Below are 15,031 nucleotides of genomic sequence, written 5' to 3'. Positions count from 1 at the left end.
AGTCTAACACGATTTCAGAATAATTCAAAGAACAAACTGACCATGGAGACTTCTTGGTAATACAATCTGATTCTCAATGCTCATCAAACTGGGGCTCTTCCTCTGATTTTATAACTGGCCAAAACATTCCTCTGTGGCATCCAGCATGTCCCACTTCTGAGATCCAAACCCCAGGTAATGTCTAAACTCATACTTTCTGAGATTTCCTTCTCCAGACATTGTTTAAGAATTTGTGTTCTGTACCATGACTTTGGCTCAAGACCCAACCGACTCCTGCAGGAAAGAGGATCTTCAAATTAATGGACTTTACAGCCACAGGATAATAATTTATATGACATTTCCACAAAGGTGGCATCCAGGTACAGCGACCAAAAGTAAAACGTTCAACTCCCCTTATGAAACACGGAAAAAGATCAAACATTTGGTGAGCCAGCCCAATCATGAAAAGACTCTCTGGATATTCTAGATCTTATTCAATGTATCGGGTGCCATCCTGCTAGAAATGTACATTGGATGAACTTTACAAATTTATAATATTGGAGAAACCAACGTCAGGACAAATGTTCTCAAGGTTTCCAGTTAAAAACCCAAATGAAACAATTGGATAATTATTTGAAATAACTGAAATTGAAATTTCCATAAATAATATTTTGATGAAATTAAAATAATTGAAAAGAACATAACCTTGAAAACGATCGGGGAAAAAAAGCTGCAAGTCTTGTACCCTCTCAGAACTAACGCTTTCCAGCTATGCCCACGTCATACTGTCTGTACCAGGGAAGGGAACTGGCCGTTACTGACTGCCAACCAGCGCGGGCATCAGCCAGCCGCGGCCGGTGAGACCAACCAGCCTGTGGTCTGTTTTTGTACAACCTGTGAGCTAAGAATGGCTTTTACCTTTTTCAGAGGCTGAAAAACAAATGAAGAACGTTTTGTGACATTTGAAAAGCATATGAAATTCCTACACCGGAGGCACCCAAGTGGTACAGTCGGTGAAGCGTCTGCCTTAGGCTCAGGTCATGATCCCGGGGTCCTGGGATCGAGTCCACATACTGCTTGCTTCTCCAACTCCCTCTGCCCACACCCCCGACCCCCGTTTGTGGTCTCCCCCAAATAAACATATAAAATCCTAAAGAAAAAAACAGATAGGGTGCCTGAGTGGCTCAGGCAGTTAAGTGTCTCCTTCGGCTCAAGTCATGATCCCAGGGTCCTAGGATCAAGCCCCAGGATGGAAACCTGTTCTGAGGGGGAGCCTGCCTCTCCTTCTCTCTCTCTCTCTCTCCTCTCTCTCTCTTCCTGTCAAATAAATAAGAAAAATCTTTAAAAAAAATTAAGGAAAAAAAGAAGTAATTCCCATTCCCGCATCCATAAGCAAAACTTTACTGGAACACAAACAGATACCCCCTTTGCTTACGTATCATCTATGGCTGCTTTTGTGCCAGAACGGCGGAGCTGACCTTGTTGAAGAGATCTGGTGGTCCACCAAGTCTTAAAATTTGACACCTGGCTCTTTTTGGAAAAAAATCTGCCTACCTATGTATTTGCTGTTGGCACAGCATGTCAGAAATAGTAGCAAATGCTATCCTTACATTTACAGATGAGAAAACCAAACACACAGAGTTTAAGCTACCGTTACAAAGAAAGGACGAGCTGAGTGAAGCATGATGCTGAAATTCAAACCTGAGTCCGTTTGTTTCCAAAGCTGTAACCCCAGAGTTCAGGCAATGCGACACGATGCGTTCTACGACTCATGCTACGTCACCTTCCCTTCTCCAGGACGGCACCGCATGTGCTGACGCGTCATGATTTATGAAACCATTCCTTCACTGCCGGAACTAGGCCCTGGTTTCTTGCACATACCAATGAAGCCAAAAATAAAATTTTACAGATGTGCGGGGCTTGCTTAAAAAAAGAAGCAGTAAGATTCAAAATAAAGGTTTTTTTTTTTTTTTTAAATAAAGATTTTGTTTATTTATTTGACAGAGAGAGACACAGTGAGAAAGGGAACACAAGCAGGGGGAGTGAAAGAGGCAGAAGCAGGCTTCCACTGAGCAGGGAGCCCAATGCAGGGCTCGATCCCAGGACCCTGAGATCATGACCTGAGCTGAAGGCAGATGCCCAATGATGAGCCACCCAGGTGCCCCAAAGAAGCAGGTTTTGAATATGAATAAAAGCCTCTAGCTTTTTCTGGGCTTCTCTGCACATAACTCCATAAAGGTCAATTACCCTGGATTTCCTTGTGTTTCAGACATCACAGGCTGCACTATCCTGCGGGAAATAACAGGACAAGAGAAACCAGGGTTTGGGGCGTGCGGGGGCGGGGGGGGCGGGCAGGGGATGCACGTGTGGCCCATGCCATCCTGTCACATTCCAACACTGCACGGCCTTCAGCCTACTCTTCAGTGCTCTTCAGCAGAGCACAAAGGGGGAAGAAGGGTTTCCCCCTCATTCTGGGTCTCAGCTCAGCCCAGTTACTGATAAACACAGTTTGCTCACAGGCTCGGGCCATTTCTCTTAAGCATTTGCCTAGATCCCTTGATACACGCACTTCAAGAGGGAAAATTCACGGAGGTAAGAAGCCAAGTGAAGACACAGACAGGTTGGAGGGATGTGGCCTCAAGCGAAGGAACCAGGCAGCCTCTCTAAGCCGCAGAGGCCAGAAGGATCCTCCCCTAGGCCTCCAGACACACCTGGCTCTGCCACACTGTGATTCTTGACCTCTGGCCCCCAGAATGGTGAGACATTTCTGTCACTCTAAGTGCCCCCCCAACCCCCCACTTAGTCATTAACTACAACAGCCACACAAACCGAACACAGCCCTCCACCATTCCTTCTCTCCTCACCAGTTTTCTCTGACAAGAAGCCACACAATTTCTGCCCTCAGGGCTCCCTCTGCTGCTATCTGTGTGGCCTCTCAACCCTGCGTCCACCTCCCTGCGTGGTTGACAATGAACGTCTTATCTCCTCCATCAGCAGTTAAGCTCGGAAGTCTGGAACTGCCTGATGCGGGTTAAACACAAAAACAGCTACCAGGTTGTTTCCAAGAAACACACTTAGAGCAAAGTGATTTGTGAAGAGGGAAGGGAAAGAAAGACAGGTGTTCAAAAGGGTCCTGAAAGGAATACCGGCCCCAATGATGGCCAGTGGGAACCAGGACAAAGAGCTGGTGAGAAACCACGCCTGCACCGCCGGCTGGTGGGAGAACTGCATAGGGCGGCAGGGGACACACTGCTGGCCAGCAGTGGCTACATTCCCCCTAAGGTGGGAGACAGGTCCCTGCCAGGGGCCAGGGCCAAGCAGGACTAGTTTCTCTGCAGGAAGAAGACTTCGTTAGGAAATAACATGAGCAACAAAGTTTGAAAATGCCACCCTGGAAACAGACTGGATACTTACAAACAAAAACCATAAGAGTGTCCACAGGTATTGGTTAAGGAGAAGTTAGGGCTCCCCTCCCCGGGGCAGTGGGCCCATGGAACAGTAAAGGGAATCAGTTACTCAAGAAGATACAATCCCCTATCTGAGCACCAAATGCCAAAGCCACTAAAAGTGAAAGGAGAACCTGATGGCAAATGACAGAATACAGAACTCGCTAAGCCTCTTGCTACACGAAAGAGAAAGAGCAGAGTACCACTGGCTCCTTTAGGACATGGACAAAAGTGAAGATGTACTACAAGGCTACGACATACACAAACGGAACAACAGACTGTGCTGATGGGACAAAAATCAATAGAAATTCTGAAGAAAAAAATGCACAGAAAACTTTCCAATCAAGTTAGAATAAAAATTGCTTCCTAAATAACAAGGGGGAGGTTATGTGCTTCACGGCAACCTATGTGACCTAAAGGTTTTGGGGGCCCTTAGCTAAAGCTCCATCACCGAGTGATACATACACAGTCACAAAGTCACACACTCACGCAGGTACTGCTCATGAACCAATAATGGTTTTTACATGACTGAACAGCCAGGGGGAAAATAATCAAAACAATATTTCACGGCATGTGTCAATTACATGAAATTCACGTTTCCCTGTCCATCCATAAGTTTCATTGGAATACAGCCACACCCATTATTTATATATCATCTGTGTCTCTGAGATACACCAGAGTTCAGCTGCTGCCACAGCGACCGTACACCCCTTTATAGAAAGTTTGCCAACCCGGTCTAATCCATGCAGGGTAAATCATAACTCAACTGCAGAATGGCGTTCTGGAGACCAATTTCTAGGGAGAGATTAGCTGACAGCTGTGTTCAGCATGGGGTCTGGGAACCACATCGGAAGAGGCATTAAAATTTAGGGGGATCTTGGTATACGAATTCAAATTTATAAAGGGATTTTTTTTCCATATAGGAGGGAATCTTGTGTGCTGTTTGGAAATGTGTGTTGTTTCATAAAATGAATTAGGGAGATAAACAGGGGTGTATTGGGGGAAACGTCTGGCATGATTAGTCATATCACAGAATAGCCATGTGTCTTGTCCATTGCAAGGATTTGTGGAGAACCTGATGAGCCTCTAGCCATCCGTAAGACAGAAAGCACGTTAATAGTTTAAGAGCCAATGGTTATCGTGCTTTGAGTGATAGCCCCCCAAAGCGCATCTACCCAGAACCCTGGAATGTGACCTCATTTAAAAAGAGGGTGCCTACAGATAGGACTAGAGAGTAAAGATCAAAATGGGTAAAGGGTTAAGGGTCAAGATCAAAATGAGATTACTCCAGATAAGGGTGGGTCCTAATCCAATGACCACCCTTTTAAAAAAGAGGGAAGGGCACAGGGAAACAGGGAAGAAAGCTGCGAGATGGGAGTGATGCCACCAGAAGCCAAGGAATGCGAGGAGCCACCAGAAACCAGAAGAAGCAAAGGCGGCTCCCCCAACCCCCACCTGAGTCTTCATAAGGAGCGCAACCCTGATGCCACCCTATTTTCTGAGGCCTGGCCCCCAAATCGTGACAGAACAGGTTTCTGTTGTTGTTTTAGGCCACCCAATTTATGGTGATTTGCTGGACCAGCCCTGGCAAACCAATATAATCCCCTACAAAGTGCCCTCCAATCCCAACTTCTCTGATGTTTTACGAAGGCAAGGACTATTTTAATTTCTTCTAGAAACTCACACAGCCTCCTACAGGGCTAATGTTGTTAAAAGAAAAAGTCAATAATACTAACTTCGTTCTTTGTGAAAGGTTAAAAAGAGGTGTATTTTTTATTTTATTTTATTTTTTTTTAAAGATTTTATTTATTTATTTGACAAAGAGAGAGAGAGATCACAAGTAGACAGAGAGGCAGGCGGAGAGAGAGGGAGAAGCAGGCTCCCCGCCAAGCACAGAGTCCGATGTGGGGCTTGATCCCAGGATCTTGAGATCATGACCTGAGGCAAAGGCAGAGGTTTAACCCACTGAGCCACCCAGGATCCACCCCCCCCCCAAAAAAAAGAGGTGTATTTTTTAAATGAATGTTTTTCTTTTCGAAGACCTGTGGATTCGTATGCAATTGTAATAAACAATTCAGAGATCTGGTTGGGCCCTTTACCCATTTTCTCCCCATAGCAACATATGCAAAACGAGAGTACAGAATCCCAACCAAAATACTGGCATTGATTCAGCCCGGTAATGGGATTCTACTTACCCAGATTAACGTACTGGCGCGGGGGTGAGGGGAGGGTCCAGTTCCATCCACCACCATTAAAGATACACAACAATGTCATTACCAGGGCTACATGCTATCATAATGCCTGGAAATACATGCCGTGTCTGTATCTCTATCTGTAAATATGAACACGATGGCTGGTTCAAAGACAGACCTTTGAAAAGCCCAGATGAGAAGGCTTATGTACTCGATCATTAAAATAGAAAGCAAACATCTTCCCAGATGTTGTAAGGTAATACGTAAGGGGGAAAAAACGCAGATGGTACCCCAGAATAGGTTCTGCCAACGGGACGCACACCTCCTACCTTGTCCTTTTTATCCTGTCGGGCGTACGGAAAGCACGGGATCACGGCGGTCACCCTGGAGGACGACGCGATCTTGCACGCGTTGATCATGATGAGGAGCTCCATGAGGTTGTCGTTGATTTCCCCGCAGCCGCTCTGGATGATGTAGACATCTTCACCCCTCACGCTTTCACCAATCTCGACGCTAGGAAAAGAAAAGGCCCGAACGGTGAGGCAGGCTTGCGCCTCGGAGGTCCCCTGGAGCACGGCCGTGGAGCTAGGATTCACCGAACAGTGGCACTCGTGGCTAGGACCTCCCACGGCCAAAGGAAGCAGAACAAAAGAAGCGAAGGGAAACGGGGGAGGAGCAAACTCCGCGGGCAAGCGGGTGCAAGCCTCACCCCCAGCCACGCGCGGGGACGATATGCCTGAAGTGCTGTCCGCCACGGAGGCTCATCCGTGCCCAGGCTCATACTGGGGGCGGGGCGGGGGGGTGCAGCTGGGGGTCCCACGGGCTCCATCTGCCTGGCCCGGACCAAGATCCCAGACCCCCAGGGGTTCCACATTAAGCACACCACTCGCACAGGTGGGCAGAGAGAGCTGTTCCTATCTGGGAAGGGCGGGAACCCTGGCAAAAACAAGGTTCCCAAAGGCACGCTGAGGACCCCTGGCAAGCCTCGCTTTCTCACATAGGAGGGGACCTTCTACGCTCGCCGGAAATATGTCTCAGTCCTGCCATATTTACCTCTTTCTGCTAAACAGTATACTATTCCGAGTTGAGCCATAAAGCAAACTTCAATCCAGGGTTAGATTTCCCGCCTACACATAGCTTTCGGTGATCTGTCTTCCCTGGAGTCTAACGCCCTACGTTTTCACCTGCTAAGTTTTCTAAGTAGTGAACACAAATTGCAGCGGAAACACTGGCCTGCCCATCTGCATTCCCACCAGGACGGCTGCACGCGCCATCTCCAGCTCACTGTCCTGCCGGGTCTTCTCCCACCACTGGCTGCCCCGGGTTCTCCTGCCTCTGCACAGGTGCCGACCCCCCGGGGAGATCCGGGGGGGATCCCACCATCCCTTCCCCCACACTCAATTCCCCACTTCCTGTAGCCTCTTTCTTGCTGTACTTCTTTGTTTGGTTTGGTATCCTCCAGTAGCTTCTGGAGAAAGAGTAAAGAGAAGCTTCAAAAGTCTCTGAAAACTGCATGTTGGAAAACCCACGTTTTGGGCAGAGAATGGTGAGTGTTCTAGACGACAGCGAGCCAGCCCATCCCTGGCACGCGCCTTCCCGTGGGAAGAAAAGGGAAAGAGCGCTGTGTGCTGGGGCAGGTCCTTCCTAGAGCAGGGCCAGGAACCAAGGAGACCCTCAGCTGTGCTATGTTTTTCCACAATTGATACCTGGAGCATAATACGAATTCTGCATTTGCTTCCACACCGCCTTTCATCCTGAGACGAGAAGGCAGAAAACTGCACTGTCCCCAGCTGAATGGAACCACTGAGAAATACTTGGCGCATGCGCGCGCGCACCCTCCCCACGAGGACCACAGCCACACCCATCCACATCTGGTATCACCATTCCCCACATGCCTTCGGATCACCCTCCCCCCATCGCCTCACAAGAACCCCAAAGCTATGGCCCTTCCGAGACCCGCTTCCACAAGGAAGCTGTAGGTCTTTTTCAGTGGAAAGTGTCATACTTACTACAGCGTTTATGTATTTTTTTTTTTAAGAATTATTTATTGGGAGGGAGCACGACCAGGGGGCAGGGCCAGAGGGAGAGGGAGAAGCAGGCTTCCTGGTGAGCAGGGAGCCTGATGTGGGCCTCGATCCCAGGACTCTGGGATCATGACCTGAGCCAAAGGCAGACGCTTAACCCACTGAGCCACCCAGGTGCCCCACTATTGTTTAAACCTTCAGTATGTGTAGCGTTTTCACCATTTCTGTTGTATCCCATTTTCTTAAATCAAGTTACGGAAGAAGTTTGAGTGCTGGTCCCCCAACCCCAGCTTTCCCATAAACCCTGTGCTTTTTATTGTATGATTTTGCCTAGCAGGATGAGTAGGAAAGCATGTCACACTACAGTAAGATGGTCTGCAAATGTGCTCACCCTGAGAAGAAACAAAATGATTCTTACTGTAAAATTACAAGTGAGGCACATAAATAATCACCCTTATCTATTCTACTATCAGAAGTCAATTATACCCAATGATACTGCTTTATCAACAGAGCCAACTGTTTCTAAAACAACTTTAAAAATGAGTCGATATTTTGGACACCATGCAGCAGTATGCTGAATCCATAGACGCTTCTACCCGACTTCAACTAGAATTAATTGGGACACAAAAATGAAGTCTTTCAAGTCGAACTGATCTGCAAGTCAGCTCTGGTAACGGGGGTCCTGTTTTTCTACGTTCTCTGCTATGAATGGAAAGAGTATGAAGAGAGACAGAATTCTATATGCCCCCTCCTATTTTGAGTTCTAAGGAGCGAACCGTAATTCCCTTGAGAATATCCTGTCAACTGCGGAATAAGGCCAATTTGGAAATCGCGGAGTCCTATAGCTAGAATTAAGGTTATTGACCAGCTGACCTTAAAATAGGGAGATTCCCCGGAGATTATTCAAGTTGGCACAATGCAATCACAAGGGTCCTTTAAATGGGACAGGAAGACGGAAAAGGTTAGAGCGACAGGAGGTCTGAGGCAGGGGGAGGAAGGTGCTGCATGGTTCGCTCTGAAGAGGGCAGGAACCAAGGACTGCCGGCGGCCTCTCCAGGCTGAGACAGGCAAGCGAATGGCTTCTCCCCAGAGCCTCCAGAAGGGAATGCAGCAACCCCTAACAGACTTCTAACCTACACAACCACGAGATGCAGCGGCGACAGAGGGGACATGAGCCTGCCAAGCCTGAAGTATTTACTACCTGGCCTGTTACAGAACAAATCTGCCAGCGTCTGGTGTTAGGACTGTTTATCCCCTAAGACCTGCTTCTCTGGCCTACTTTTCTTCAGGAACTTCAGTCCCCTTATGATTAGCAGTCCAGCAGAGGATGGAAAGTCCTATCACCATGGCAACTCTTCTCCCCAAAGCTATTCCTGCTTCTACTCATAAAGATGATCACGACTGATCTTTCCTGTAGGGTCTTTTAAAAATTGTGGCCAGAAGGCAGCATCCTTTTGCTGTTCAGATGAAGAATCGTCACAGGTTCTGAAATAAGAAGGCAGGTGAGTTTATGTGACTCAACAATGAATGGGTGTAGTGATTAAAAGATGGCTGCGGATGCTTTAAAAACTTTTCCCACCAAGAAGTGGAGTCTAGGGGCGCCTGGGTGGCTCAGTCGGTGAAGCGTCTGCCTTTGGCTCAGGTCATGATCTCAGGATCATGGGACTGAGCCCCGCATCGGGCTCCCTGCTCAGCGGGGAGCCTGCTTCTCCCTCTCCTCCTTCACGTGCGTTCTCTCTCAAGTAAATAACTAAAATCATTAAAAAAAAAAAAGTAGTGGAGTCTAGGGGCACCTGGGTGGCTCAGTCAGTTAAGCATCCAACTCTTGGTTTCAGCTCAGATCATGATCTCAGGGTTGTGAGATCAAGCCCCACGTCAGGCTCCACACTCAGAAGGAAGTCTGCTTGAGATGCTCTCGCCCTCTGCCTCTCCCCTTCCCTTGCATGCACATTCACCTTGCACGCACACACGCTCTCTAAAATAGAAAAAATAAAAAGTGGAGTCTATGTTCCCCTTCCCTCGGATTTGGGAAGACTCTGTAGTGACAATGCCCCAACTTCAGGGCCCAGAGCTTACCAGACCAGCAGGTCCACTGCCTGTCTTCCATGCTGTAAGGAAGCTCAAGCAGCCCTGGGGGGTGGAGTGGGGGGAGGTCCTGAGGTTCCTAACCAAGCTGCCAGGCAGGCGCCGGCACCGACTTACCGGCCATGTGAACAGGCCACCTTCAAAGTAGACCCTCTAGCCCTAGCTAACCATCCCAGACGCCATCACACAAGGCACTGCCCAAACTGCACGTTTGTGAGTCAAATACACAATCGCTGTTTTAAGCGGTTAAATTCTGGGGTGATTTGTTACACAACAGAAAACCAAAACTTTGGGTCTTTCAGTACAGCTAACCACTCTGTGGGCAGGTTAACTGACCAGGAATAAAACGTTACAACAGACCTTCAGACACCTTCACTGTGGGATTTCAGCCATCTCTATGGAAGCCCGTGCAGAAACATCTCTCTGCATATTTCAAATGATTCAGAGGGGCTCCTGGGGGGCTCAGGTCATGATCTCAGGGTCCCAGGATGGGGCCCTGTGCTGGGTTCTATGCTCAGAGATGAGTCTACTTGTCCCTCTCCCCCTACTCATGCTCACTCACGCTCCCTCTCTCTCAAACGAATAAATACCATCTTTTAAAATAAACAAAAAAAAATCAGTAAAGTGATTCAGAGATGAGAAGGGAAATTCAGGAGGCCCCATGTCTGATTAAGTGGTATTTTAAAGGTGGGGAAAGAGGGGCGCTTGGGTAGCTCAGGCAGTTAAGCGTCTGTCTTCAGCTCAGGTCATGGTCCCAGGGTCCTGGGATTGAATCCCGCAATCAGTTCCTTGCGGGGGGCGGGGGGGCGAGTCTGCCTCCCTGCTCGTGCCTTTTCGCTCTCTCTCTCTCTGACAAATAAATACATAAAACATTTTTTAAAAGATTATGTATTTATTTGACAGACAGAGATCACAGGTAGACAGAGAAGCAGGCAGAAAGAGAGGAGGAAGCAGGCTCCCTAATGAGCAGAGATCCTGATGCAGGGCTTGATCCGATCCCAGGACCCTGGGATCATGACCTGAGCGGAAGGCAGAGGCTTTAACCCACTGAGCCACCCAGGTGCCCCTAAATACGTAAAGCATTTAGAAAAAAAAAAGTCGGGAGCAACGAGGAACAGGTGCCTGGCTGGCTCAGTTGGATAAGCATGCTACTTTTGATTCTTGGAATTCTCAGTTTGAGCCCCACGTTGGGTATAGAGATTACAAAAGAAAAATCAAAACTTAAAAAAAAAAAAAGTGGAGAATGGAAGGAGTGATGAGCAGGAGACATTAAAGCACATTTCTGGTCCTGGCTCTGGGGAGAGGTTCAGGAAGCTTACATGAACTAAATCAATTTTCTCTTCTTTTTACCCCATTTCTCATCTCTAGGACTACACAGTAAAAACCAGATCACTAGTACAATACCTAGTACAGAGAGGACTGTTTGTAAAAATCAACCCCTGGACCTACACAGTTCATGGGAAAGAGAAAAGTCAGGAAGCTAACCTGTTATATTCCAAAAATAAAAACATACAGGGGCACTGAGGTGGCTCAGTCATTAAGTGCCTGCTTTGACTCAGGTCATGAGCCCAGGGTCCTGGGATGGAGCCCCACACCGGGCTCCCTGCTCAGTGCTTCTCCCTCTCCCTCTCCCCCTGCTTGTGTTCCCTCTCTTGCTGTTTCCCTTTGTCAAATAAATAAAATCTTTAAAATATATATATATATAATATTATATATATATTATATATATATAATATATATATAATATATATATTATATATATTATATATATATTATGTTGGGGCACCTGGCTGGCTCAGTCGGGAGCATTGGAGTCTTGATCTCAGGGTAGTGAGTTCAAGCCCTTCCTTGGGCACAGAGATTACTTAAAAAAACAAAATAGGGGCGCCCGGGGGGCTCAGTCACTTAAGCATCTGACTCTTAATTTCGGCTCAAGTCCCGATCTCAGGGAACGGGGACCGAGCCCCGCATCGGGCTCTGGGCTCAGCTCAAGAGTCGACTTGATATTCTTTCTCCTTCTGCCCCTCCCCCTGCTCACGTGAGCTCCGGAGCACTGCCTTGCTCTCTCTAAATAACTAAATAACTAAATAAAACCTTTGAAGAGCGAATGGTTAAAAACAAAAAAACCAAACACAAAATAAAAAAAATACATAATATAACTATACAAGCAATTCCCAGACGTCACGTAGAGTGGTTTCTGAGACCTCATGATTTCTAGTTAGCAGGTGGTCGTTATAAAATACTCAAAAACCAAATAAAATGGAGTTAAATATATAATCGTACTTCAAGGTCCGAATGAGTTTCCTCCAAAGGTACACACAGTATTTTGAGCAGAAATCCAACAATGCCTTTGCAATGGACTTCTGAGATTAACTAGGTTCCAGCAACAAAGGAGGGCGCTGCACAGAGAGAACAGGGAAGGGCAACGTATTTGCTTTCAAAATCCACTTCACGCAGAAATTTCTCCTTTACTTACACGATGCCACCTCCCGAACAAAAACTAGTAGCCCACTCCTGTTACGGCTACCGAAACTTGAATAAGACTGGCAAGATATTACAACATTCAAGCCCCGCTACACTAGCCTTTTCCCGAGCCCGCCACCATGCTTCCAGACTTCTCTACTAAACTCCGCAAAGCGGAAACGTTGGGCTCAAGGACTCCCGGCAGGTAGAGCACCTGTTACTCGTTTGCAAACGTTTCTTCACTTACATTATCAACGAGACTATGTATGTATAGTGATTTCCCACTGGGAAGAAGGGTTTCCCAGATCCTATAAAGCTGACTCCACAAACACCACTGTCCCCATATTTCTGACTCTAATTCCTTAGCATCTAAGACATTTTTGACTAATCCAAAAGTCACCCAGGTTTTCTTCTACAAATGTTTCGTTCTAGGCTTCACATTTAGGTCCACGATCCATTTCAAGTTCATTTCTGAAACGGTGGGAAGCAGAGATGTTGTTTGCTGCGTTTTGGCAGCTCACACCAATTGTTCCCTCACCACTTGTTCAAAGTGTTGGTTGCTTTGGACCTCTGCCAGACATAAAAATGATCAGCAACTGCGTACAGTGCTGGACGCCTGAGGGAGAGAGCTAAAAAGGAGACCCACTTGAAACCGGTCAAAGAGCTTTGTGGACTCAGGCAGGTGGAAAACGGAGCCCCTGTCCCGTTTCGTGGTGGGGGAGGGGAGCAGGGGGGTGAGAGCGGGGGCGGGGGAGGGCACCGGTCTGACCTCACTGAACCGAGGCGACCACGGCTCCTGGACCTGAGACACCGGTAGCGGTTACGCGGGCCAGGGCCTTGCCGCTGGACACAGCAGAGTCCCACAACTACGAACATGACCAAAAGTCTATCACCTTTGAGGCAGAAAAATGAGAGGAAGCCCACGGGAACAAGCACGTGCGCTCGGGCGCTCTTGAAACCCGCCGCACAAACACCGCCTCGGCTCAACCCAGAGGTCGGCGCCCGGGCTGCAGGGGAGTCACCTGCGAGCTTCTGAAAACGCAGACTCCCACCCAGCCGTGGGCCAGGCAGGGGAAGCGGCTTTCCGAACGACCCCAGGTGAAGGCAGCGCGCAGCCGGGGCTGGGGACGTGGGCGGAGCCGTCCCTCGCACGCCCGGGGGTTTGGGACCAGCCCGGAGGGGGACGGGGAAACCGGACGGGCACAGCCGGGGACGTCCCTCGCCGCGTGCCCGGCACCGAGGCGGTTCCCGCCGGCCCGCGCCCACCTCTCCTCGACGCTGTGACCGCCCCGAGGTCGCCCTTCCGGGCCAGGGGCCGCCCTCCTCCGCGTCTCCCGGGCGCCGCAGCGGTGGCGCGGAGGCCGCGTCGTGGCCGTCCCGCCCCGGAAGGGGGAGCGGGCGGCCGCGGAGTGGTCCCGGGCGGGCGACGGTCCCCGCCCGGCCCCGCAGCCGCGCGCCCTGCGCCTTCCCCGGCCCGGCCCGGCCGCCGGCGCGGCCCCCACCTGGTCTCCTGGTTGCTGAACTTCTTCGTGACCACCTTGCCCAGCTCCAGGCCCAGCCGGTCGGCCACGCGCTGGGACAGGTCCTGGTGCGAGCTGCCGCTGAAGAGCACGATGTTGGGCATGGCGGAGGCGGCGGTGGCACCGGAGGCTGCGACGCGAGCGGGAAAGCGCGGCTGTCGACCAAAGGAGGAGCGGAGTGGAAGGGAGCTGCAGGGGGCGGAGTCGGGGCGGGGATCGAGGGGGCGGGGCGGGGCGGAGCTGAGGGGGCGGAGGCGCGGGAAAGCGCCGCGGCGAGACCGGGAGGAGGAGGAGCTGGAGGGGGCGGAGCCGAGGGAGGGGGTGCTGAAGAGGGAGCGCTCTGGGCCCCGTTTTTGACCTTTCTGCCCTGCCTGGAGAGGGAGGGCCGATGTACCAGCTTAACTGGGCAGCGAGGGAGGGTGCAGGAAGAGGCGACGCACGTGCCTAGCAACCAGGAGCAGCCCCCCCGCAACCCCGAATACCCCCAAACCCACTGCAGACGACTGTGTGCCACTACGAGGGTCTCTAAAACTGTGGCCTGCGGGTCACATCCACGGTGCTGTTTGTACCAGAGACCTAAACATTGTTCTTACACGTGAACATTTGCAATCTGTGTGATCTACAGCTGTACCACGTTTGCAACTCAACTAAGAAAAATAGTATTCCCATCAAAAAAAAAAACAATCAAAAAACCCCCTTTCCTCTAATTAATAGTGTGTACTGCAAAATGTTGTACTAAATTCTTCTATTTTTTCAATAAAAATATTGTGAAAATTTGTTTTCTCTCGTTCTGTAAGGACCTACATAATAACCTCTCCATTTTGCTTGGTGGCCCACAAAACCTAAATTATTGGCTATCTAGTCCTTATTCAAAATTCGCTGATGCCTGAATTACAGAATGGCCCTGTGTCCTTGAAAAAGTCATGAAACCCCTGGCCCTCTGAGCCCTGAGCGCAGATGGAGGGGCAAGGTTGCTCTCCATGGTGATGGTGAAACTTGATCAAATCAAGGCCCCTCCAGATGCCTCATTTTTAGGTAATCAGGTCAGTTTTGCAACTTCTTGCCTGATCCCGGGAACCTCACCCCCAGCGGCCCCAGATCCACCAGGTGGTGTCATGTCATCCCCATCCATCCCCTGCCAGAGCCCTGGAGTTGGCTGTCTTCCCCTCCCTCCCTGCATACTGGATCAAAAAAGGTTTTCTCAAGCAGATGCGGTCCTGGAGCCAAGCCCTGTGCACAAATCAAATGTAGGGGAAAGAAAAGTATTACGTGGAACAGAGGACCCACATGTTAGTGATGCTGGCGAGTTTCATGCTTCTCAA

General features: G+C 49.4%; 1 protein-coding gene across 1 annotated transcript in view; it reads right to left on the bottom strand.

Annotated features, from left to right (window-relative positions):
- Positions 1 to 13,905, bottom strand: part of PRPS2 (phosphoribosyl pyrophosphate synthetase 2) — a 34,530-nt gene extending 20,625 nt beyond the window's left edge. The window contains exons 1-2 of the mRNA XM_059157309.1: positions 13,692 to 13,905; positions 5,947 to 6,130 (exon numbers count right to left, since the gene is read on the bottom strand). Of these exons, the coding sequence (XP_059013292.1) occupies positions 5,947 to 6,130; positions 13,692 to 13,813 (306 nt within the window). The 5' untranslated portion in view covers positions 13,814 to 13,905. The remainder of the gene's footprint in view (positions 1 to 5,946; positions 6,131 to 13,691) is intronic.
- Between the last annotated feature and the right edge of the window lie 1,126 nt (positions 13,906 to 15,031).

This window comes from Mustela lutreola, chromosome X, assembly GCF_030435805.1.
Source record: "Mustela lutreola isolate mMusLut2 chromosome X, mMusLut2.pri, whole genome shotgun sequence".
Taxonomy (NCBI): domain Eukaryota; kingdom Metazoa; phylum Chordata; class Mammalia; order Carnivora; family Mustelidae; genus Mustela; species Mustela lutreola.
This window is presented reverse-complemented; position numbering and strand designations above follow the sequence as displayed.